Here is a 24,996-nt window from a genome sequence, read left to right on the forward strand (position 1 = left end):
ATTTCCCCCAGATTGCATACTTTGACTACAAAGTCTTTACTTTGAAAGAAAAATCTACTGTGATTTATTATTTAAAGTGTCCCTTGCTTTCAATTCAGAGTTTGTTTGTAATAAAAACACAAACCTACAGAAAGTCTTCATTTAAAAAGCCATCACAACGTTCATTGTAAAAGCACAATCATAAAAAAAAGCTTTACATTTTACACACTAAAATCAGAATATTCATAGCAAAGTCTGTTTTGTTAAGTCAAAATAAAAATTTTATTCAACCTACTTGAAAAAAACACTGTGAGCATTTCTCTACAGATTTAGAGACAATTTAAGTATAATCACTGGTTTAAATGAAAAAAAAAAAAAGACAGGAAAAAGTGACAATTGAACTGTTTTTGATTGTCAGAAATTGCTGTTACATCAGTTGCATCAGTAGTGACTGGCTCTCAGTAGCTTGTGTTTTTGAGGGTGATCCTTTGAGTTGTCTCAATCTTGAAATCGTTGATACCTAAAGAAGCAAACCAGCATATTTTTTAACCAAAGTGAAATTAGATTAAATTACATTAAGTTATGTGTGTGTGTCCTCACCCTGATTGAGTGCAGTGCCATCAGAGGAGAGGTGCCAGTATCTGCGATCACTCTGTCTGGCCTGCTCTCCATTCACTGCACTTAAGAAAGGTCCCCAGAGGCTGGACTCCTTCTCAAACCTGCCAAACAGCATCAGATAATAGGACTTTAAAAAAAAAAAAGCTGTGAAAAGTTGAAATGTATAAATGTAGATTATATGAACTCACGTGAAGCCAACGTTTTGTCCCTGGAGAAGTTCAAGGGCCTCCAACACAGAGCTGCCCTTTGGCACATCAACTGAGTAAACAGCAGATGCCCCGCTGGATGTCACCACCTCCACCATCACAGCCACTTTGGTCATGCTTGGTAAAACCACCACAGGATCTACAGGCTCCAGCACCAGAGTATCTGTAGGAGGGCACACGTCATTACAAAAACAGTGGCAGTACACAACAGTGACCACAGAAGGCAGAAATAATGCTGCACATACCATCCTCGTTGAGACACTCCTTGCTTTTAACTGTCAGGTAAGATTTCTGCTGCAGAGCTGGCAGTATCTGAGATATGGCCATAGGGTTGTGGTATGTGTTGCTTCTGGCATCTGTCCTCATCGCCTCCATTGAGGCTGCGCACTCTGCAACTGGGCTGCCCATTGCCAATAAGGCCTTGAACGCAGTAAATAAGCATGTTTGAGCTGCAGAGATTTTGTTCTACAAGATTTCATTCTGTGAAAGAGGAAAAAGATACTGAACAAAAACTGAGAGAAAAGTTCCTTACTTGAACGGCAAGACCAGTGCTGAACTCATTGCCAATATGGCCGTCGGTCCTGCTAGAGGCCAAAAGCTTCTGCTTGATCTTGCTAAGGGCTGTGTCCAGCTCAGCAGCGTTCTGCACATGCGTGCCAGAGTCCTTCACGCACTGCAGTGCCATCCCAGCCATAGCATAGGTATCTAGAGAGAGGGAAGGTAGGATAAATTATGCATATGTGGCAGACAGAGGAGGAGTTTAATTTGAGTCTTAGGACAATGTACATTTTCTCAAGCTAAACCTTCATTCTGATAAATCTCTGCGAGATGACCCATTAGGGCAAAAATTAATCTTAGGTTTCACTCACCAATACTGTCGACATCTCCATGTTTGAAGTGTTCGTGTTCAACTGCCTTGATGAGTTTGTTGCTGACATGGTTGTTGACCCTGACGCCACTTGTGCAAAGAGCGAGCACTCCCAGGGAGTACTGGTAATAGTTAGTCAAAGGGCGTTGGCTGACTGGATAAAGGAGAGATGAAATAACAGCAACCAAACTAGATTAAATTGTGATGTCCCAGTAATGTTCAAGAAATTTAAAGGTTCTTTCTTTTCTCCAGTGCCACAACAATTTTTATTTCAGTTTGGATGGAATTAGTCTATAGCTGCTCTTAAGACTATTTCCCACAGAAGTTGAATTTAAAAAAAAAAAAAAAAGTCACTGTAGAAATCTTACATAAAAAAACATACAACCTTTACACATTCTAAAATTTCATTGAGACATATTCATCAGACATTACAGCTATAAAGCTAAATTACAGCTATTATGAAATAGCCTAAACAATTATAACTCCCAACTGGATTTTCTTTTTGTTGAGATTTGACTTTTTCACATACATTATCCTGTTTGAAGAAATATCCACCCTGAGTTTTGTAGCATAATGTAAAACAGTACAGTGAGCACATTTTATGACAGCTGTTGGCCTTGAAAAGGTCAAAGTAAACTTACAGGCAATGTTCTCTTTTTCTTGTTCCATCTGCTTCTTCAGGTGTGTCAGCAGCGTCTCGCTCGTCTCGCTGACAGTGAAGGTGACTGTGGTGAGGTCGTAGCAGGAGGACTTCAAAGCCAGAGTGTACAGTGCCATGCGGCCGACCACAGGCTGGCTGTTAGAGAGAGAGCTGAGACAGACAGAGGAGGCCAAGGTTCAGGTGAGAACATCAAGGGAGAAGATGAATTCAGCAGACATAAAGTTTTTTTTAAATATCATGACATTATTTGGAAAAATAAGTGTCTCTGTAAACACTGCATTACTTTTGTATGTCATTGTGCAAAATGTTTTTCAGTCTATTCAGGTGTTCACTCTCCTTGGCAAGGTTGTGGTAATTAGAAAGTCGCAATGCCAAGTGTACACTGGGATTGGGAACTCCTTCCTGCCCCTCCAGAGAGCGGAGCAGATCCTTATTGAGTGACAGGAGCAGCTCATTGTTGGATCCTGAAGTATCTGGATTAAAATATATACAAAAAAGAGAATGAATATCAGAAATATTGAGCACAGCCATAAAAGTGACTTAAGCAACTGTCAATTGCTGACATCAACATGAACTTTCAAAGCATTGCAAAACCAATACTGCAGCATCAGCAGTCACAAGGGGAAGAAAATACTATGGAGATGTAATATTAAAGAATTTTAATTGCTGTGTTTAGCTTCCAAATATCCTAATGTCTCTCTATATTTTATCCTCAGCACTGAAGCCCAAATAGATGCCATCACTCTCTGTAGTTTGACAATTGCACATTTGTCAGTGAACAAGCAACATGAAGGCCATTCAAATTCATGGAACAGGTAATTGCAAAATCTGTAAATGTCCAAAACAGTGAGTATGTGTATTTGCCAACTGGGTTTTTCCCCAGAGGTGACACAGATTAGTAAGGACAGTCAGGGTTTTTAATGACTAGTGATAGCTGGTTATATCTTATTTAAAAATGTTACATACCACATGGTTTGCTAGAGGCAAAAGCCAGTAGACCTATTATTATCACTGAAGACAGCATTCTGGATAACCTGTTGGTAACACAAAACAGTGAAAATAAATACTTATATTTGCTTAACATGTAAAGTAACAATACAGATAAACTATACAATAATGAGATCGAAAAACGTCTCTTGGTATTGACGTTTTCACGTATTTCAGAAAAAAAAACTGAGAATAATAGCAATTTACATTCAGCTTAGATACGCGACAGTCTATTCAGCGATGTCAGGTAAATATTACAGGCTCGCTGTTATAATGTTATTACAGCAGTTTAGTAATTGGCTTGTAAGCGTTGTAAATTCTGCAGTAAACAGCAGTTTGTTACCTGCTCAGAGGGAGACTCCAGTGTGAAGAGTAGGAGCTGAGTGAGGAAACAAGCAGAGACAACAGCCTCTAGTATTTCACTGTCACATGACTCGTCATTTGAGATGACAAAGCGATGAAAAAAAGCTAGAGGGTCCCTTTAAACACCAGCAGCGGTTCAGCCCATAAACAGGGAGTTAGCGATAACTCTCTTGCCGAGCATTCATAGTCTTTGGTAAGAACGATACGAGTAATGTAGGCAGGTGTCTATCTTGTTTCACATCTATCATTTTCCGGTCGCTGCTTGCGCCTTGTCGTCACGATTGATATTTTCAAACTAAATAGCGAGTAACCGCTCATTAAGACACATCAACAAAAACTTCATTTTGTTAACTTCGTTCCTCTATCTAAACGAGTGCTCTGACACATACAAGGGTTAGCAGAAAGTCGTTTGCCCACGGGAACTACAGTTCCCACAATTCACCTAAAGCAGCATACGCACTTTCTAGAACCTTGACGTATCTTCAGGAGCGACTCACTTTTTCAGAATAGCCAGATAACGTCAGCTTAAACCCAGCTTGTCTTTCAAGCCATTCACACAACCGGGACTGTCAGTTTTGGGGATATATGTGTTTGCAGATAGTATCTATATAGTAGGGTCGGTGACACTTTAGCATGCAGAGCCCGCTGCTGTGTGCAAATGGCAGTATCCCAAAGGAAAACACTGAGAGCTGAACGGAGGCAAACTAGCAAAACATCAACAAAAACATCGAGGGGCAGGGCAGCTGCTCAGGTCGGTCTGCAACGTTAACTTTGTGTGTTTCTCATTAACTTATTCAGAGTTGTTATTCAGCACAGAAATGGAGCTGACATTGTGAGAGTGATATGTCAGGTTATAGAAATAGTCTGTTTTATCCGTAACGTTTTATTAACGGTAACACGCAACAATGGCGTTGTAGCTAGCTAAATAAGCAGCCAGCTGGCCCCGTGTAAACAGATTTATAACTTGTGCGTCATGTAGGTTACAGAAAATACCTTTCAGTTTATCTGATAGGTATCTGTATTGATCTTCCAGATCAGATCTGTTTGTAGTTATCTACCCGTGTGTCTGTTCAAATCATCATACCACCATGCATCACTCTGCTTCCACAAGCAGTGAACTGGGGTTCCTGCCAGCCATGTATTCATTTTCAGGCCCCACTAGCCTTCCTGAATTTGACCTCGGACCTCCAAGTACGTCTGGCCACCTACAGAGAGCAACTGTCTCTAACAAGTAAGTAGCAGATGATTTGGGGCTGTACATCCATATCCATATGTTTGTCAGAAATACACTGGCAACACCTGACATGTTATATTTTCTGTTTTGACACATCTGTCTTGTCTGTCACGCAGCAGCTGGGAGACAAGATGCCTCAGGAAGCACAGAAGGAGAGTTGATGACGAGTAAGTGAGGGAGGCACAGAAAAATCAGACCTAACACTGGACATTGCCTGGAATACTCTCATTCTCTCATCTGATAAACATCTTAATGCTTTCTCAGGGGATGCAGTGCCAAGAGGAGGAGGTTAATGGTGGAGGCAGAAGTAGATATTTCAGAGAACTCAAACACAAGCATTCGTCATGACTGGCCTACAGCAAACAGCTGCCCTCCCCTGTCTGCACAGCAAGCCAGCCCTGCACTTCCACAGCCCTGCCCAGAGCCTCAGCCCTTGACTTTGTCACACCCCTCACCTGCCCTGTCCCGACCTGAGACAGAGAGCTCTTGCATGGAAATAGAGGCAGCTCAGAGGAAACTTCAGGAGATTGAAGACAGGTATGCAATATGCAGGGTGTGCGAAAACTTGCAAAAACTGCTTGTCCAACCAGCCATCCTAGAGTCTGTTGTTCATGGGTAAAACAAGTGAAAGAAAATAAATATGTGGCAAAAATATATCATGTTACTCATCCCAGCAATTCCAGACTATTTAGACATCTTGAGTAAATAGAGGGTACAGATGTGGTCATGGTCATGGTCATTCCTCTGCAACACAAACAGCATCAGTATCTGTCATTGATGCATTTACATGATAAAATGATCGAGTGCTGTGCATGTGTTTTTGAAATCACTAAACGATTCAGAAAGAATTCAGGCACAAGTTTTCATCAACACAGAGAGACAACACAAACTGATACTTTATTTTGTTTCATTTATCTGCTGAAGTGGTTTCAGTTAGGCGAACAAATCCTGCTTCAAAATAGAACCATGCATAAGGCCTCTTGCATGCTTAAAAGGTTGCTCTCTTCCCCTGGTGATGAGCTATATAAACTTGGATAATTGTTTATTATTATCATTTCTTGTCTTACCATATCATTGATTTGTGATAATTATTATGTTACTATATTCCGGGTTAATGTTCTAGTGTCTGAATGAATGAGAACATGCTGAACTCTATCAAAATCTTGATAAAATAAGATAATGATAAAATATCTGAAATATTTTAGAAAATGGTTTAATTATAGGATTTAGTTTTTAAAGAAGTGATTAATGGCTTTGAATACTTATGTAACTACCGTTACTTACCAGTATCAAGCTAATGCTGTCTTGCTGTGATAATTATCCTGTAATTAATTAATCCTTATCATCCACTCCTACATATATATGTATTCAATATGTCAGGAAACAGTGTCTGCCAAATTTCAAATATAGCCCGCACGCTGTCTGGTATGTTCAATTTCAGTCATCTATACACTGTCAAAATATCTGTCTGTTTCCTTCATCGTGATGCCGTTTTCTTCATTTATGTCAGCCACAGCAGCTTTGTTTTGCCTCTCAATGACAGTGATTGGTAGGAATGTAACAGTATCAAAATCTCATGATACAATAATACTTCGGTAATAAGTCCACAATAGGATATTTATTGTGATTATTTAAAAAAAGGCAACTGAAGACTTGGGAGAAAAATGTATTAAACAGTGAACAAGGCATTCATTTTAAAGTGAAAAAAACAGTTTCCCCTTTCTCATTTCTTGACTTGAAGAAACCAAAATGCAGCCGGACCGTCCACAATTTCAAATCTTTGTCTCCCTCTCCCCTGCTCTGTTCTCCCTCTCCTCCAACACTGGCGTCCACAGTCTTCACTGTGCTAGATCCATAGATATGAAGAGGGAGTGAGCAGACTGCAAAGGATGATCGCTCTACTCCACTGTGGCTCTAATGAAACTACAGCTGTGCCCGGAAGGCTTACCGTTTGTTACTGTCCAGGTCTGCGACGGTATCGAGACACTTCTGTTCCAGTGATATCATGAGATTGATGCTACTGTTACATCCTTAGTGATTGGTTTGTGAATTTGTATTAAAAGGTGACATGAACACATACTGTACCCTCTATACCTGTAAATGAATACTGTGATATTGATGTATCACAGAATAACGCTGGAAGATGACGATGAGGATGAGGATCTGGATGTAGAGCCAGCCCCGAGACGGCCGGTGCTGGTGATTTCAGACAGTCTGAAGAAGGGTCTACAGCGTGGCATCAGCGACATCCTCCCCCACAAAGTAGCTCAATCTGTGTATGTTCTCCTTATTTTGTTATCAGAACATTTAGTGTTGAATGAAGTAACAAGTTTAAGTTGTAACTTGACTTAAACTTGAAGTGATGTGACTCATGTTCTGCAGGAATTTCCTCTTTGAACAGCTCTAGACTTATTTCTTTCCTTCTGTTGGTTGTTTTTGTCTCACCTGCTACCTCTTACTTTTAGGAGCCATTCCTGCATGGAGCTGGTGTTGTGGCGGCCACCTGACGACCCCTTCTGTCGGAGGCTAAAGGGCTCATTACAAAAGCAGCGTAAACAGCAGATAGTATCTCGGCAACCCCCAACTCCATGTCCATCTCCTACCCCTCACAGTTCCCTGACCCCTTCCAGTCCACCTGCAGAGACGCAGTCTCCTCTGTACAGCTTCCCTGTGGTTCACAGCTCCGGGGAGGAGGACATGGAAATGTAATAGTGCTCAATTAGTTTGAAAGCCATGCCAAAGTAAAGGACTGTACATGTAGTCACACAGAAGACTATAATGGACCCAGAACCACTTTAAGTCGGTCAGTTTGGCAAGGCACGTTGGCTTTAAATGAACATTCTGCTGTTTCGGACGGTTTGTGCAACACATCCTTTGCTTTACAGTCATGCATTTATGTTTTATGACCATAATCCCAGTCAACTCTATCTAAGATGTAACAACAGTGCTGACCTAATCAATCCGGTTTATTCATTTAAACCTCCAAGGAAACTGTCATGATCTCAAGACTTTTACAGACAGCCTTATATAAAACCAGTTTTATACAGTATAACTTGCAGAATTGGCCTTTGCCCTTAGAAATGTGATAATTTATAAATAATTTTGCCAAAGTCTGGCCAACAACAATCTTATATATTGTAAATATGTCTTTGTTCTTTGAGAAACAGCAGCGTGCAGCACCTGAATTTTGTACAGTTTCAGCTTCTGTGCATCATTAGTAGGATATTAAAATTAACCTGTGTGCTCACATTTGCTCACAGCATGGCTTGCAGTTGTACTTGTTGTGGTAGAAAGATGATCTTCCTATAGTGTTTAGCAAGTACGCCATCTGTGAGCTTTGAGAATTTGTAACAAAGTCATGGAAATGCACCTTTTTATGATTTAATTGTATTTTCATACATGTTACCAGAAATGCAACCAGCCATTAATTGTTATTACTTTATATTTGTTTTTAAATAAACTCAAATGATCAATGTAGAGATTCTGAATGGCATAGTTGATTTTCATTTGTTGAAATTTTGCTTGAGATGATAAAACAAAAACCCTGCAGCTACACCCCAAAGACCTTGGAGAGCTATGCCAGGATTTCCCGGTAGAGGAGCTAATCTTTGCTCCTATCCATGCTTTAGAGAACGCAACTTGAAGCCAGGATTTGGTATCAACAAAGAGCTGAACACATCAATGCTTAAACAAGCTTAAACAAATTCCTAAGACTAACTGCAACCATCTAATTGCCTGATTAAGACCATATGGTACCAAGAGAGACACAAATTCACCATAGTCGCAACAAAGTGGTTTGAAGTAGAATAAGACAGGTGACTTTTTTGGCTGAGACTAACACTAGGGTCAATATCAGGTATCCTGTATCGAAGGTGGTCTCTGGCTGCATCCCAAGTGAAATAAAATTAGTCTCAGTCTTCAGTTTACTGTTTACATATTCTTTTCACTGTGAATGTTGGCGCCCACACTGGAAGTGAGATATTTTTCATCTGTGCCTGAGTGCTGCAGACAAGGGATCCTGCCTTATCAACGATGGAGATGATGTTTCACCGGCAGGAGCCATGCTTACTACTTCCACGTCCAGGTACAACTTCATGTTGTGAATGCTGAGAAGATTCATCTAGGGAATGGCTGTACGCCAGATCTTTTAGTACATCTAAGGCTTCTCTCCGCCTTTACGATGGATGTATTTTAAGGCGGACCAGGAAGTGTCGGCCAATCAGCGCTTTTCTTTCAACGTTAGCTGACGTATATCGTCATTGGCTGTGAAGTGTCTCCTCATTGGCCATGAGGAGCTGAGAGAGGCGGGGAAACGAAGTTGGGAAACAGATTTAAACCAAGCTTGAAACACTACCTCTGTTTGCCAGTACTGTGAAAAAATGTCTTTACCGAAAATAAAAAGCGTGGATGCTAAAACAAACCATGGAGCTGCTTTTTTGTCGAACACGAGTGAGATTGGACGCTGAACACACCTGAGGAAGGTAAGGCAGTTTAATAACAGTTTAGCGGCTAGCGTTGGCATTAGTGTTATCGGAGAGCGTTAGCATTAATGGTGAGGATTAGCATTACCTCGTAATGATTCGTAATCATTTTAACTCCATTTATGGTGGTTTATCATGTCGTTGTCACTAGTTTGTGGTTATTTGGTCATTTTATATCATTTTGCCTCTCTACCTAGCTGTTTTACACCCGTTAGCATTAGCATTTGTGGCAAGCATTTGCATTAGAGCCACGCGTTAGCATTAGCCTTAGCCTTATGTTTTAATGTTGATTTGGGGGCTTTTTCCTTTTTGGCGTTGTTTTTATTTGCGTGGGTTAAAGTGTGTTTCTGTTTCTGTGACTAAAGCGTCCTTGACATGAGTTATGGAGGGTGGTAACTGTTTAATAGTCTGTTTGTCTGTTTACAACTCCGCTTGCATCTCTTTACAGTAACTGCAGACATTCTACTGCTTCTTTGTAATTTTGTGATCATTTTGTGTCTATATGTGGTGGTATTGCATCGTTTTGCGTCTCTAGTTGGCTGTTTTACATCTACTTATCAGCGTCTTTGTGGTTGTTTTGCATTGTGTCTTTGTAGTTTTGTGTCTATTCCAGAATATTTAACGTGTCTTTGGGGTTATTTTGTGCTTCTGTGTGGCAGTGAAGCATCTCATTGTGATCATTTTGCGACTCAGTTTTTTCCCCTCTTTCCTGTTGTGTGTCTCTGTGGCAGTAATTTTTTATCCCCTGTTGTGTATATTATTGGTTAGAAACTTGTTTTTGAGCTCAGTTTTGTGTTAATTACAAGTTTGAAAACTAGATTTTAACTCTGTTCTCCTCCACAAGTTTTAAGCCTCAAGAGAAGGTCACAATGTATGACCTGAGATTACTGTTAGAAATTCTTATAAAACTATTTTAAAAATTGCTTTTCCCTCTGAGATCAATAAAGTCATATTTTAGTAACTCAAAGTATGATATCAGTTCAAGTTCTAGTGTTAAGTTTTCAGTGTTGTATTCTTCCACACTGGTCAAGTTTTGGAGGTGAACTATTCTTTATTAATTTGATTATTTGTTTTTCAAGTGTTGTACTTGTGTTTTCCAGGTTTGCTTGTTCAGCTGCTGCAGCCTGGACAGAAACGCCAGCTCTCACCTTACAAACCAAACAGGTATGTGTCCTAAAGATTTACCCAGTCTGAAAAAATTGTTAATGAGCTGATTTATTCATGTTACTAACAGTGTTATTGTTTAAATCCTTGGTATTTAATTAGTTTAGTATTCAATATAATAATAACTGATTAATTGTGTCTGTGAATTGTCAGAAAATAGCACTAGTTCTGATAATTTTTAAAAACCTCAAAATACTTGTCAGTTAATTTTCTGCCTGTGGACTGTATAGTATAATTAAAAATACCACAAGTTAAAACCCTGCTGTCAACAATGTACTTAAGTGAAAAGTTTTTATTATGTAGTTCACAGTAATATACATGATTACTCTTTCTCTTTAGCTGGCATAAAGTGTCTTTATGTCTCTCATTCTCTCCAGGGATTAGTTGACAAATAAAATAGAGATTTAAAATTTAAGATAATCATTCAGTTAATTTTTCCCAAATATTTATTGTTATTGATTCATAAAGATGTGATGCTTTTTCTTGTCATATGTGACAGTAAACAGCCCATTATTGCCTCTAATGTTCTGGTTCGGCTGTAACGTTGAATATTTATGTGTAGGGTTAAACTGTTGAGAGGAATGAGGAATAGGATATAGTGTATTGATCATTTTCCTTTGTATATTTCTCTTTATTTTCTCCAGGTGTCACCACTTCATCCACGATCGCAGAGACTCTTCGTACAATGAAGGAAGTTTTTTGAGACCAGGACAGAGGCCTCCAGGTAATTCACAAACAGCTTTACATCAACTGTCCAACACAGAGCACTGACATCAAATTGTATATCTTCAGTAACTGATCTGAAGTCTGAATAGTTAGATTTGTCACAAAAAGACTTAACTCATTATTAAAGTTTATTTACATAGTTCATCAATATGCAGTTCAAAGGAAATTAAGAATTTAAACATCAGCTCTCTCTCTCCTGCTCCTTCTGTTTCTTTCTGTTGGTCTCTCCCTCCCTCCCTCTCTTTCTGTCTCTCACTCTCCCTTGCTGTCCCTCTCTCTCTCAGCTATTGTTCTGTTCCACGTGACAGTCCACAGAGTGTATGCTCGGCTCTTCTTAGTGTTCCCCCCACACAACAGCATTTCTGATCGCAAATATTGAACGTGTTAAATATTTATGGGGGCGGCTTCGATCGTCTTCGGAGCAGAGTTGCATTAGGTGGAGGATAAAATCACTCTGAACATACCTCACACCACAGGAAAATCTGGCAAGATGCTCATTAGAACCAACTGATAACTGGGCCTTTACTTACTTTGGGAAGGGGGATTTGGGCCAATAATCGGTCCGATTATCTTTTGTTGTTTACCCCGCTTTACTCTAATTCTGTCTGTCTCCTCCCCCCTCTTTCTCAGTCTCTTTCTCCCTTGCTGTCTCGCTCAGTCTCATGCTTTCTCTCCATCTCTCACACCAGAAACACTGTCATTTTGCTTCATTTTGGCTTCTATCAACCAAATTTAGTTAAATTTTTAACTGACTTTGGAGAAAAAAAACATATCCATCCACTGCTGTTGTGTGAATATCAGGAGCTGGTAGAGTTAGTTCCCCAGTCAGAGCAGCATCATCTGTCTTTGTGTAGAAAGCAAATGTAACTCTTGGACTAGTTCTGATTAGTCCAGAACCAGTTAGCCCACACTCTTTTACTTCTCTTATCTTTTGACAGTTTGAAGTTGAAGACCCAGACACTCTCTGCTTTTATTTTGATGTGTTAAAAGTTACACCTATGTATTAATGTCTGATGTTTGTCTCCACAGGATTCAAACTTCAACCATTAAATCTGAGAGAGAAGAGATGGACATGAAGACATTTCCAGAAGGTCAGTGTTAGTTTATCCTTTTCAGTCTGACTCTGTCATTATCTTAGCTGCAGTTTGACACTTTAAAACCTCTTGTCTGGAACAAATCAGTTTTAATTAGTATAAAAAGTCTATATATATAGTGTTTTTTATATATATAATATAAAACACACACACACATATATATATATATATATATATATATATATACACACACACACACACCTTTAAAAATAGGTCTAAGATGTCTAAGAATTAAGCATGAAACCTGTAAAAAAAATAAATTCTGAACCTAAAAAAAAAGGTATCAAAGTATCAAACTGATAAGAAAGTACAAAAGAAAGTACTTGAAATTAAATGCAATAAAATAATTTGTGTAACATCACTTCACAGAATAGAGATTTTTTTAATTCCAGACAACATTTAACAAATCACAGCAAAGATGATGACAGAGATTTAACCACAAGGAAACACTTGTTAGAGCTGGTTATGGTAAAAGTAGTTATGAGTACATTTTCCAAAGATGAACATGTCGACTAAGCATCTTTGTGATAATTTAACTGCTTGTGATATAATTATTAATTAAATAATTGTATTATAAGCTGTTGAATGTTCTCACAGGTGCTTAATAAAGACATATTAGTCTTTGGAAAATGTGCCCATGATTACATTTCAGATGGTAGAGAAAAAGTGTTTTAACTCAAATAACAGGAAACTAACTCTTTACAACAATTAGATGATGGAGGTCTTTTATCCAATTAACAGCCTCGTAACACTTCTGGTTTTCTTTTTTCCATCCACTTCAGGTCTTCAGCGGCTGTCATCCTGCAGAGATAAGAACACACGTTAATCACATTTTTGGACATATTTTTATGCCTTACTAAACTATGACATGCGGCTTAAGACAAACATAACTATCTTAAAGCAGCGATCTTACTATTGTTTTCCACAGACACACACCTCTACAAAGTGTTTGTGGGTTAGGTTACTTTTTTTTTTTTTTTTTTGTTCATTTCATTTTGCTATTTATTTATTGCAATATGAGTACTCAAACCCAGTCTATTACTGTGTACATAGTCCTGTTTATATATTGTTATACATTATCTTATTTTATATCATGCCCGTTTCTATTTTTGCTCCTGAACACTGAATTTCCCTGCTGTGGGACTACTTACTCAAATAAATACTTCTGAACACTGAATATTTTGCCTCATCTGTTTAATATTGTATGAAAGTGAATATTTTTAGCCAGTGGCCACTTGCAGCTAGAGGTTAGGGTTAGGGGTACAGCTTTTTTTTTCCCACATTTTTTGATGGTTTTCAACACCATACTATACTATGCCATTTTTTAAAACCTTTTTTATGCCTTGCTATGCTATGACTTTTTTTTAACATCTTTTTTGACATTTGACATTATGACAATTTTTGAGGGTTTTTGACGCCTTACATTACTATGACAGTTTCTGACTGTTGTTAACCTCTCACTATGACATCTTTTTTAAAAATGTCCTAGTATAGTAAGGCCTCAAAAACCATAAAAAGATGTCATAGTAAGGCGAAAAAAAATAAATAAATCATAGTATAGCAGGGCATAAAAAAATGTCATAGTATAATAGGGGGTCAAAAACAGTCAGAAACTGTCATAGTATAGTAAGTAAATTTTGACGCCTTACTTTACTATGACATTTTTTGACCGTTTGAGAGGGCATACTATACTATCACATTTTTTTGACCGTTTTTGAGGGCATATTAGACTATGACATTTTTTGACCATTTTTGACACCATACTATACTATCACATTTTTTTTGACCGTTTTTGAGGGCATACTAGACTATAACATTTTTTTTAACCATTTTTGATGCCGTACTACACTATGACATTTTTCACGGTTTTTGACGCCATACTAGACTATGACATTTTTTGAACATTTTTGATGCCTTACTATACTATGACATTTTTTGACCATTTTTGATGCCATACTATATTACGATATTTTTTTGACCGTTTTTGACACCACACTATACTATGACATTTTTTGACCATTTTTGATGCCTTACTATGACATTTTTTGACGCCATAGTGTATTAGGACATTTTTTGCCAGTTTTGCCACCATACTATACTATGACATTTTTTGACCATTTTTGATGCCATACTATACTATGACATTTTTTGACTGTTTGAGAGGGCATATTAGACTATGACATTTTTTGACCATTTTTGATGCCATACTATACTATGACATTTTTTGACCGTTTGAGAGGGCATACTATACTATCACATTTTTTTGACCGTTTTTGAGGGCATATTAAACTATGACATTTTTTGACCATTTTTGATGCCATACTATACTATGACATTTTTTGACCGTTTGAGAGGGCATACTATACTATCACATTTTTTTGACCGTTTTTGAGGGCATATTAGACTATGACATTTTTTGACCATTTTTCATGCCTTACTATACTATGATATTTTTTGACCATTTTTGACACCATACTATACTATCACATTTTTTTTGACCGTTTTTGAGGGCATACTAGACTATAACATTTTTTTAAACCATTTTTGATGCCGTACTACACTATGACATTTTTCACGGTTTTTGACGCCATACTAGACTATGACATTTTTTGAACATTTTTGATGCCTTACTATACTATGACATTTTTTGACACCTTACTATTTAGGACATTTTTTGCCAGTTTTGCCACCATACTATACTATGACATTTTTTGACTGTTTTTGAGGGCATATTAGACTATGACATTTTTTGACCATTTTTGACACCATACTATACTATCACATTTTTTTTGACCATTTTTGAGGGCATACTAGACTATGACATTTTTTTTTAACCATTTTTGATGCCGTACTACACTATGACATTTTTCACGGTTTTTGACGCCATACTAGACTATGACATTTTTTGAACATTTTTGATGCCTTACTATACTATGACATTTTTTGACCATTTTTGATGCCATACTATACTATGACATTTTTTGACCGTTTGAGAGGGCATACTATACTATCACATTTTTTTGACCGTTTTTGAGGGCATATTAAACTATGACATTTTTTGACCATTTTTGATGCCATACTATACTATGACATTTTTTGACCGTTTGAGAGGGCATACTATACTATCACATTTTTTTGACCGTTTTTGAGGGCATATTAGACTATGACATTTTTTAACCATTTTTCATGCCTTACTATACTATGATATTTTTTGACCATTTTTGACACCATACTATACTATCACATTTTTTTTGACCGTTTTTGAGGGCATACTAGACTATAACATTTTTTTAAACCATTTTTGATGCCGTACTACACTATGACATTTTTCACGGTTTTTGACGCCATACTAGACTATGACATTTTTTGAACATTTTTGATGCCTTACTATACTATGACATTTTTTGACACCTTACTATTTAGGACATTTTTTGCCAGTTTTGCCACCATACTATACTATGACATTTTTTGACTGTTTTTGAGGGCATATTAGACTATGACATTTTTTGACCATTTTTGACACCATACTATACTATCACATTTTTTTTGACCATTTTTGAGGGCATACTAGACTATGACATTTTTTTTTAACCATTTTTGATGCCGTACTACACTATGACATTTTTCACGGTTTTTGACGCCATATTAGACTATGACATTTTTTGAACATTTTTGATGCCTTACTATACTATGACATTTTTTGACCATTTTTGATGCCATACTATACTATGACATTTTTTGACCGTTTGAGAGGGCATACTATACTATCACATTTTTTTGACCGTTTTTGAGGGCATATTAAACTATGACATTTTTTGACCATTTTTGATGCCATACTATACTATGACATTTTTTGACCGTTTGAGAGGGCATACTATACTATCACATTTTTTTGACCGTTTTTGAGGGCATATTAGACTATGACATTTTTTGACCATTTTTCATGCCTTACTATACTATGATATTTTTTGACCATTTTTGACACCATACTATACTATCACATTTTTTTTGACCGTTTTTGAGGGCATACTAGACTATAACATTTTTTTAAACCATTTTTGATGCCGTACTACACTATGACATTTTTCACGGTTTTTGACGCCATACTAGACTATGACATTTTTTGAACATTTTTGATGCCTTACTATACTATGACATTTTTTGACACCTTACTATTTAGGACATTTTTTGCCAGTTTTGCCACCATACTATACTATGACATTTTTTGACTGTTTTTGAGGGCATATTAGACTATGACATTTTTTGACCATTTTTGACACCATACTATACTATCACATTTTTTTTGACCATTTTTGAGGGCATACTAGACTATGACATTTTTTTTTAACCATTTTTGATGCCGTACTACACTATGACATTTTTCACGGTTTTTGACGCCATACTAGACTATGACATTTTTTGAACATTTTTGATGCCTTACTATACTATGACATTTTTTGACCATTTTTGATGCCATACTATACTATGACATTTTTTGACCGTTTGAGAGGGCATACTATACTATCACATTTTTTTGACCGTTTTTGAGGGCATATTAAACTATGACATTTTTTGACCATTTTTGATGCCATACTATACTATGACATTTTTTGACCGTTTGAGAGGGCATACTATACTATCACATTTTTTTGACCGTTTTTGAGGGCATATTAGACTATGACATTTTTTAACCATTTTTCATGCCTTACTATACTATGATATTTTTTGACCATTTTTGACACCATACTATACTATCACATTTTTTTTGACCGTTTTTGAGGGCATACTAGACTATAACATTTTTTTAAACCATTTTTGATGCCGTACTACACTATGACATTTTTCACGGTTTTTGACGCCATACTAGACTATGACATTTTTTGAACATTTTTGATGCCTTACTATACTATGACATTTTTTGACACCTTACTATTTAGGACATTTTTTGCCAGTTTTGCCACCATACTATACTATGACATTTTTTGACTGTTTTTGAGGGCATATTAGACTATGACATTTTTTGACCATTTTTGACACCATACTATACTATCACATTTTTTTTGACCATTTTTGAGGGCATACTAGACTATGACATTTTTTTTTAACCATTTTTGATGCCGTACTACACTATGACATTTTTCACGGTTTTTGACGCCATACTAGACTATGACATTTTTTGAACATTTTTGATGCCTTACTATACTATGACATTTTTTGACCATTTTTGATGCCATACTATACTATGACATTTTTTGACCGTTTGAGAGGGCATACTATACTATCACATTTTTTTGACCGTTTTTGAGGGCATATTAGACTATGACATTTTTTGACCATTTTTGACACCATACTATACTATCACATTTTTTTTGACCGTTTTTGAGGGCATACTAGACTATAACATTTTTTTTAACCATTTTTGATGCCGTACTACACTATGACATTTTTCACGGTTTTTGACGCCATACTAGACTATGACATTTTTTGAACATTTTTGATGCCTTACTATACTATGACATTTTTTGACCATTTTTGATGCCATACTATATTACGATATTTTTTTGACCGTTTTTGACACCACACTATACTATGACATTTTTTGACCATTTTTGATGCCGTACTATGACATTTTTTGACGCCATAGTGTATTAGGACATTTTTTGCCAGTTTTGCCACCATACTATACTATGACATTTTTTGACCATTTTTGATGCCATACTATACTATGACATTTTTTGACTGTTTGAGAGGGCATATTAGACTATGACATTTTTTGACCATTTTTGATGCCATACTATACTATGACATTTTTTGACCGTTTGAGAGGGCATACTATACTATCACATTTTTTTGACCGTTTTTGAGGGCATATTAAACTATGACATTTTTTGACCATTTTTGATGCCATACTATACTATGACATTTTTTGACCGTTTGAGAGGGCATACTATACTATCACATTTTTTTGACCGTTTTTGAGGGCATATTAGACTATGACATTTTTTGACCATTTTTCATGCCTTACTATACTATGATATTTTTTGACCATTTTTGACACCATACTATACTATCACATTTTTTTTGACCGTTTTTGAGGGCATACTAGACTATAACATTTTTTTAAACCATTTTTGATGCCGTACTACACTATGACATTTTTCACGGTTTTTGACGCCATACTAGACTATGACATTTTTTGAACATTTTTGATGCCTTACTATACTATGACATTTTTTGACACCTTACTATTTAGGACATTTTTTGCCAGTTTTGCCACCATACTATACTATGACATTTTTTGACTGTTTGAGAGGGCATATTAGACTATGACATTTTTTGACCATTTTTGATGCCATACTATACTATGACATTTTTTGACCGTTTGAGAGGGCATACTATACTATCACATTTTTTTGACCGTTTTTGAGGGCATATTAAACTATGACATTTTTTGACCGTTTGAGAGGCCATACTATACTATGACATTTTTTGACCGTTTGAGAGGGCATACTATACTATCACATTTTTTTGACCGTTTTTGAGGGCATATTAGACTATGACATTTTTTGACCATTTTTGACACCATACTATACTATCACATTTTTTTTTGACCATTTTTGAGGGCATACTAGACTATGACATTTTTTTTTAACCATTTTTGATGCCGTACTACACTATGACATTTTTCACGGTTTTTGACGCCATACTAGACTATGACATTTTTTGAACATTTTTGATGCCTTACTATACTATGACATTTTTTGACACCTTACTATTTAGGACATTTTTTGCCAGTTTTGCCACCATACTATACTATGACATTTTTTGACCATTTTTGATGCCATACTATACTATGACATTTTTTTTGACCGTTTTTGAGGGCATACTAGACTATGACATTTTTTTTAAACCATTTTTTGACGCCGTACTGTATTAAGACATTTTTTGACACCTTATTATTTAGGACATTTTTTGCCAGTTTTGCCACCATACTATGACATTTTTTGACAATTTTTGATGCCGTACTATACTATGATATTTTTTGACACCTTACTATTTAGGACATTTTCTGACCATTTTTGACGCCGTACTATATTAGGACATTTTTTGACCATTTTTGATGCCGTACTATGACATTTTTTGATGCCTTACTATTTAGGACATTTTTGGACCATTTTTGACACCATACTATACTGTCACATTTTTTTGACCGTTTTTGATGCCGTAATATACTATGACATTTTTCATGGTTTTTGACACCACACTATACTATGACATTTTTTGACTGTTTGAGAGGGCATATTAGACTATGACATTTTTTGACCGTTTGAGAGGGCATATTAGACTATGACATTTTTTGACCATTTTTGATGCCATACTATACTATGACATTTTTTGACTGTTTGAGAGGGCATATTAGACTATGACATTTTTTGACCGTTTTTGAGGGCATATTAGACTATGACATTTTTGACCATTTTTCATGCCTTACTATACTATGATATTTTTTGACCATTTTTGACACCATACTATACTATCACATTTTTTTTTTGACCGTTTTTGAGGGCATACTAGACTATGACATTTTTTTTTAACCATTTTTGATGCCGTACTACACTATGACATTTTTCACGGTTTTTGACGCCATACTAGACTATGACATTTTTTGAACATTTTTGATGCCTTACTATACTATGACATTTTTTGACACCTTACTATTTAGGACATTTTTTGCCAGTTTTGCCACCATACTATACTATGACATTTTTGACCATTTTTCATGCCTTACTATACTATGATATTTTTTGACCATTTTTGACACCATACTATACTATCACATTTTTTTTTTGACCGTTTTTGAGGGCATACTAGACTATGACATTTTTTTTTAACCATTTTTGATGCCGTACTACACTATGACATTTTTCACGGTTTTTGACGCCATACTAGACTATGACATTTTTTGAACATTTTTGATGCCTTACTATACTATGACATTTTTTGACACCTTACTATTTAGGACATTTTTTGCCAGTTTTGCCACCATACTATACTATGACATTTTTTGACCATTTTTGATGCCATACTATACTATGACATTTTTTGACCGTTTGAGAGGGCATACTACACTATGACATTTTTCATGGTTTTTGACGCCATACTAGACTATGACATTTTTTGAACATTTTTGATGCCTTACTATACTATGACATTTTTTGACACCTTACTATTTAGGACATTTTTTGCCAGTTTTGCCACCATACTATACTATGACATTTTTTGACCATTTTTGATGCCATACTATACTATGACATTTTTTGACCGTTTGAGAGGGCATACTATACTATGACATTTTTTTGACCGTTTTTGAGGGCATATTAAACTATGACATTTTTTGACCATTTTTGATGCCATACTATACTATGACATTTTTTGACCGTTTGAGAGGGCATACTATACTATCACATTTTTTTGACCGTTTTTGAGGGCATATTAGACTATGACATTTTTTGACCATTTTTCATGCCTTACTATACTATGATATTTTTTGACCATTTTTGACACCATACTATACTATCACATTTTTTTTGACCGTTTTTGAGGGCATACTAGACTATAACATTTTTTTTAACCATTTTTGATGCCGTACTACACTATGACATTTTTCACGGTTTTTGACGCCATACTAGACTATGACATTTTTTGAACATTTTTGATGCCTTACTATACTATGACATTTTTTGACACCTTACTATTTAGGACATTTTTTGCCAGTTTTGCCACCATACTATACTATGACATTTTTTGACTGTTTTTGAGGGCATATTAGACTATGACATTTTTTGACCATTTTTGACACCATACTATACTATCACATTTTTTTTTGACCATTTTTGAGGGCATACTAGACTATGACATTTTTTTTTAACCATTTTTGATGCCGTACTACACTATGACATTTTTCACGGTTTTTGACGCCATACTAGACTATGACATTTTTTGAACATTTTTGATGCCTTACTATACTATGACATTTTTTGACCATTTTTGATGCCATACTATACTATGACATTTTTTGACCGTTTGAGAGGGCATACTATACTATCACATTTTTTTGACCGTTTTTGAGGGCATATTAGACTATGACATTTTTTGACCATTTTTCATGCCTTACTATACTATGATATTTTTTGACCATTTTTGACACCATACTATACTATCACATTTTTTTTGACCGTTTTTGAGGGCATACTAGACTATAACATTTTTTTTAACCATTTTTGATGCCGTACTACACTATGACATTTTTCACGGTTTTTGACGCCATACTAGACTATGACATTTTTTGAACATTTTTGATGCCTTACTATACTATGACATTTTTTGACCATTTTTGATGCCATACTATACTATGACATTTTTTGACCGTTTGAGAGGGCATACTATACTATCACATTTTTTTGACCGTTTTTGAGGGCATATTAGACTATGACATTTTTTGACCATTTTTCATGCCTTACTATACTATGATATTTTTTGACCATTTTTGACACCATACTATACTATCACATTTTTTTTGACCGTTTTTGAGGGCATACTAGACTATAACATTTTTTTTAACCATTTTTGATGCCGTACTACACTATGACATTTTTCACGGTTTTTGACGCCATACTAGACTATGACATTTTTTGAACATTTTTGATGCCTTACTATACTATGACATTTTTTGACACCTTACTATTTAGGACATTTTTTGCCAGTTTTGCCACCATACTATACTATGACATTTTTTGACTGTTTGAGAGGGCATATTAGACTATGACATTTTTTGACCATTTTTGATGCCATACTATACTATGACATTTTTTGACCGTTTGAGAGGGCATACTATACTATCACATTTTTTTGACCGTTTTTGAGGGCATATTAAACTATGACATTTTTTGACCGTTTGAGAGGCCATACTATACTATGACATTTTTTGACCGTTTGAGAGGGCATACTATACTATCACATTTTTTTGACCGTTTTTGAGGGCATATTAGACTATGACATTTTTTGACCATTTTTGACACCATACTATACTATCACATTTTTTTTTGACCATTTTTGAGGGCATACTAGACTATGACATTTTTTTTTAACCATTTTTGATGCCGTACTACACTATGACATTTTTCACGGTTTTTGACGCCATACTAGACTATGACATTTTTTGAACATTTTTGATGCCTTACTATACTATGACATTTTTTGACACCTTACTATTTAGGACATTTTTTGCCAGTTTTGCCACCATACTATACTATGACATTTTTTGACCATTTTTGATGCCATACTATACTATGACATTTTTTTTGACCGTTTTTGAGGGCATACTAGACTATGACATTTTTTTTAAACCATTTTTTGACGCCGTACTGTATTAAGACATTTTTTGACACCTTATTATTTAGGACATTTTTTGCCAGTTTTGCCACCATACTATGACATTTTTTGACAATTTTTGATGCCGTACTATACTATGATATTTTTTGACACCTTACTATTTAGGACATTTTCTGACCATTTTTGACGCCGTACTATATTAGGACATTTTTTGACCATTTTTGATGCCGTACTATGACATTTTTTGATGCCTTACTATTTAGGACATTTTTGGACCATTTTTGACACCATACTATACTGTCACATTTTTTTGACCGTTTTTGATGCCGTAATATACTATGACATTTTTCATGGTTTTTGACACCACACTATACTATGACATTTTTTGACTGTTTGAGAGGGCATATTAGACTATGACATTTTTTGACCGTTTGAGAGGGCATATTAGACTATGACATTTTTTGACCATTTTTGATGCCATACTATACTATGACATTTTTTGACTGTTTGAGAGGGCATATTAGACTATGACATTTTTTGACCGTTTTTGAGGGCATATTAGACTATGACATTTTTGACCATTTTTCATGCCTTACTATACTATGATATTTTTTGACCATTTTTGACACCATACTATACTATCACATTTTTTTTTTGACCGTTTTTGAGGGCATACTAGACTATGACATTTTTTTTTAACCATTTTTGATGCCGTACTACACTATGACATTTTTCACGGTTTTTGACGCCATACTAGACTATGACATTTTTTGAACATTTTTGATGCCTTACTATACTATGACATTTTTTGACACCTTACTATTTAGGACATTTTTTGCCAGTTTTGCCACCATACTATACTATGACATTTTTTGACCATTTTTGATGCCATACTATACTATGACATTTTTTGACCGTTTGAGAGGGCATACTACACTATGACATTTTTCATGGTTTTTGACGCCATACTAGACTATGACATTTTTTGAACATTTTTGATGCCTTACTATACTATGACATTTTTTGACACCTTACTATTTAGGACATTTTTTGCCAGTTTTGCCACCATACTATACTATGACATTTTTTGACCATTTTTTGATGCCATACTATACTATGACATTTTTTGACCGTTTGAGAGGGCATACTATACTATCACATTTTTTTGACCGTTTTTGAGGGCATATTAAACTATGACATTTTTTGACCATTTTTGATGCCATACTATACTATGACATTTTTTGACCGTTTGAGAGGGCATACTATACTATCACATTTTTTTGACCGTTTTTGAGGGCATATTAGACTATGACATTTTTTGACCATTTTTGACACCATACTATACTATCACATTTTTTTTGACCATTTTTGAGGGCATACTAGACTATGACATTTTTTTTTAACCATTTTTGATGCCGTACTACACTATGACATTTTTCACGGTTTTTGACGCCATACTAGACTATGACATTTTTTGAACATTTTTGATGCCTTACTATACTATGACATTTTTTGACACCTTACTATTTAGGACATTTTTTGCCAGTTTTGCCACCATACTATACTATGACATTTTTTGACCATTTTTGATGCCATACTATACTATGACATTTTTTGACCGTTTGAGAGGGCATATTAGACTATGACATTTTTTGACCATTTTTGATGCCATACTATACTATGACATTTTTTGACTGTTTGAGAGGGCATATTAGACTATGACATTTTTTGACCATTTTTGATGCCATACTATACTATGACATTTTTTGACCATTTTTGATGCCATACTATACTATGACATTTTTTGACCATTTTTCATGCCTTACTATACTATGATATTTTTTGACCATTTTTGACACCATACTATACTATGACATTTTTTGACCGTTTGAGAGGGCATACTATACTATCACATTTTTTTGACCGTTTTTGAGGGCATATTAGACTATGACATTTTTTGACCATTTTTGATGCCGTACTATACTATGACTTTTTTTGACACCGTACTATATTAGGACATTTTTTGACCATTTTTGATGCCGTACTATACTATGACATTTTTTGACCGTTTGAGAGGGCATACTATACTATGACATTTTTCACGGTTTTTGACGCAATACTATACTATCACATTTTTTTAACCGTTTTTGAGGGCATATTAGACTATGACATTTTTTGACCATTTTTGATGCTGTACTATACTATGACATTTGTCATGGTTTT

At 35.6% G+C, this 24,996-nt stretch overlaps 2 protein-coding genes and 1 long non-coding RNA gene across 8 annotated transcripts; 2 read left to right on the forward strand and 1 right to left on the reverse strand.

Annotated features, from left to right (window-relative positions):
* Positions 1–35: 35 nt before the first annotated feature.
* On the reverse strand, positions 36–3,776 carry tcn2 (transcobalamin II). Its single transcript, XM_018669393.2, has 10 exons — positions 3,663–3,776; positions 3,299–3,366; positions 2,616–2,805; positions 2,313–2,482; positions 1,673–1,825; positions 1,336–1,508; positions 1,049–1,223; positions 786–966; positions 580–698; positions 36–499 (listed from the first exon to the last, which is right to left on the reverse strand). Exons 2-10 carry the CDS (start codon positions 3,354–3,356, stop codon positions 438–440), a joined length of 1,281 nt encoding a protein of 426 aa, XP_018524909.1. The 5' UTR covers positions 3,357–3,366; positions 3,663–3,776; the 3' UTR covers positions 36–437.
* Positions 3,777–3,913: 137 nt separating this feature from the next.
* ccdc117 (coiled-coil domain containing 117) lies at positions 3,914–8,395 on the forward strand. Of its 6 annotated transcripts, none has more exons than XM_018669395.2 (6): positions 3,914–4,433; positions 4,716–4,913; positions 5,033–5,083; positions 5,181–5,453; positions 7,046–7,192; positions 7,382–8,395. In XM_018669395.2, exons 2-6 carry the CDS (start codon positions 4,771–4,773, stop codon positions 7,623–7,625), a joined length of 858 nt encoding a protein of 285 aa, XP_018524911.1. In that variant the 5' UTR covers positions 3,914–4,433; positions 4,716–4,770; the 3' UTR covers positions 7,626–8,395. The 6 variants fall into 6 exon arrangements, with proteins under 6 accessions (XP_018524911.1, XP_018524914.1, XP_050930996.1 ...); XM_018669398.2 differs by having other exon boundaries at positions 4,794–4,913; XM_051075039.1 differs by having other exon boundaries at positions 4,794–4,913; positions 5,036–5,083.
* Positions 8,396–10,497: 2,102 nt separating this feature from the next.
* On the forward strand, positions 10,498–13,560 carry LOC108878097 (uncharacterized). The gene is made up of 4 exons (XR_001960195.2): positions 10,498–10,561; positions 11,206–11,285; positions 12,317–12,378; positions 13,164–13,560. It is a non-coding gene; the product is annotated as an uncharacterized LOC108878097 (long non-coding RNA).
* The last annotated feature ends 11,436 nt before the right edge of the window (positions 13,561–24,996 follow it).

This window comes from Lates calcarifer, linkage group LG13, assembly GCF_001640805.2.
Source record: "Lates calcarifer isolate ASB-BC8 linkage group LG13, TLL_Latcal_v3, whole genome shotgun sequence".
Lineage (NCBI taxonomy): Eukaryota > Metazoa > Chordata > Actinopteri > Centropomidae > Lates > Lates calcarifer.

Coding starts and splice junctions, on each gene's coding strand:
- tcn2 (XM_018669393.2), bottom strand. CDS start 3,356: ATGCTGTCTTCAGTGATAATAATAGGTCTACTGGCTTTTGCCTCTAGC. Junction 2,806..3,298: donor TGCCTCTAGCAAACCATGTG/GTATGTAACATT, acceptor ATTTTAATCCAG/ATACTTCAGGATCCAACAAT. Junction 1,224..1,335: donor GCACTGGTCTTGCCGTTCAA/GTAAGGAACTTT, acceptor ACTGCGTTCAAG/GCCTTATTGGCAATGGGCAG.
- ccdc117 (XM_018669395.2), top strand. CDS start 4,771: ATGCATCACTCTGCTTCCACAAGCAGTGAACTGGGGTTCCTGCCAGCC. Junction 4,914..5,032: donor AGAGCAACTGTCTCTAACAA/GTAAGTAGCAGA, acceptor TCTGTCACGCAG/CAGCTGGGAGACAAGATGCC. Junction 5,454..7,045: donor CTTCAGGAGATTGAAGACAG/GTATGCAATATG, acceptor GATGTATCACAG/AATAACGCTGGAAGATGACG.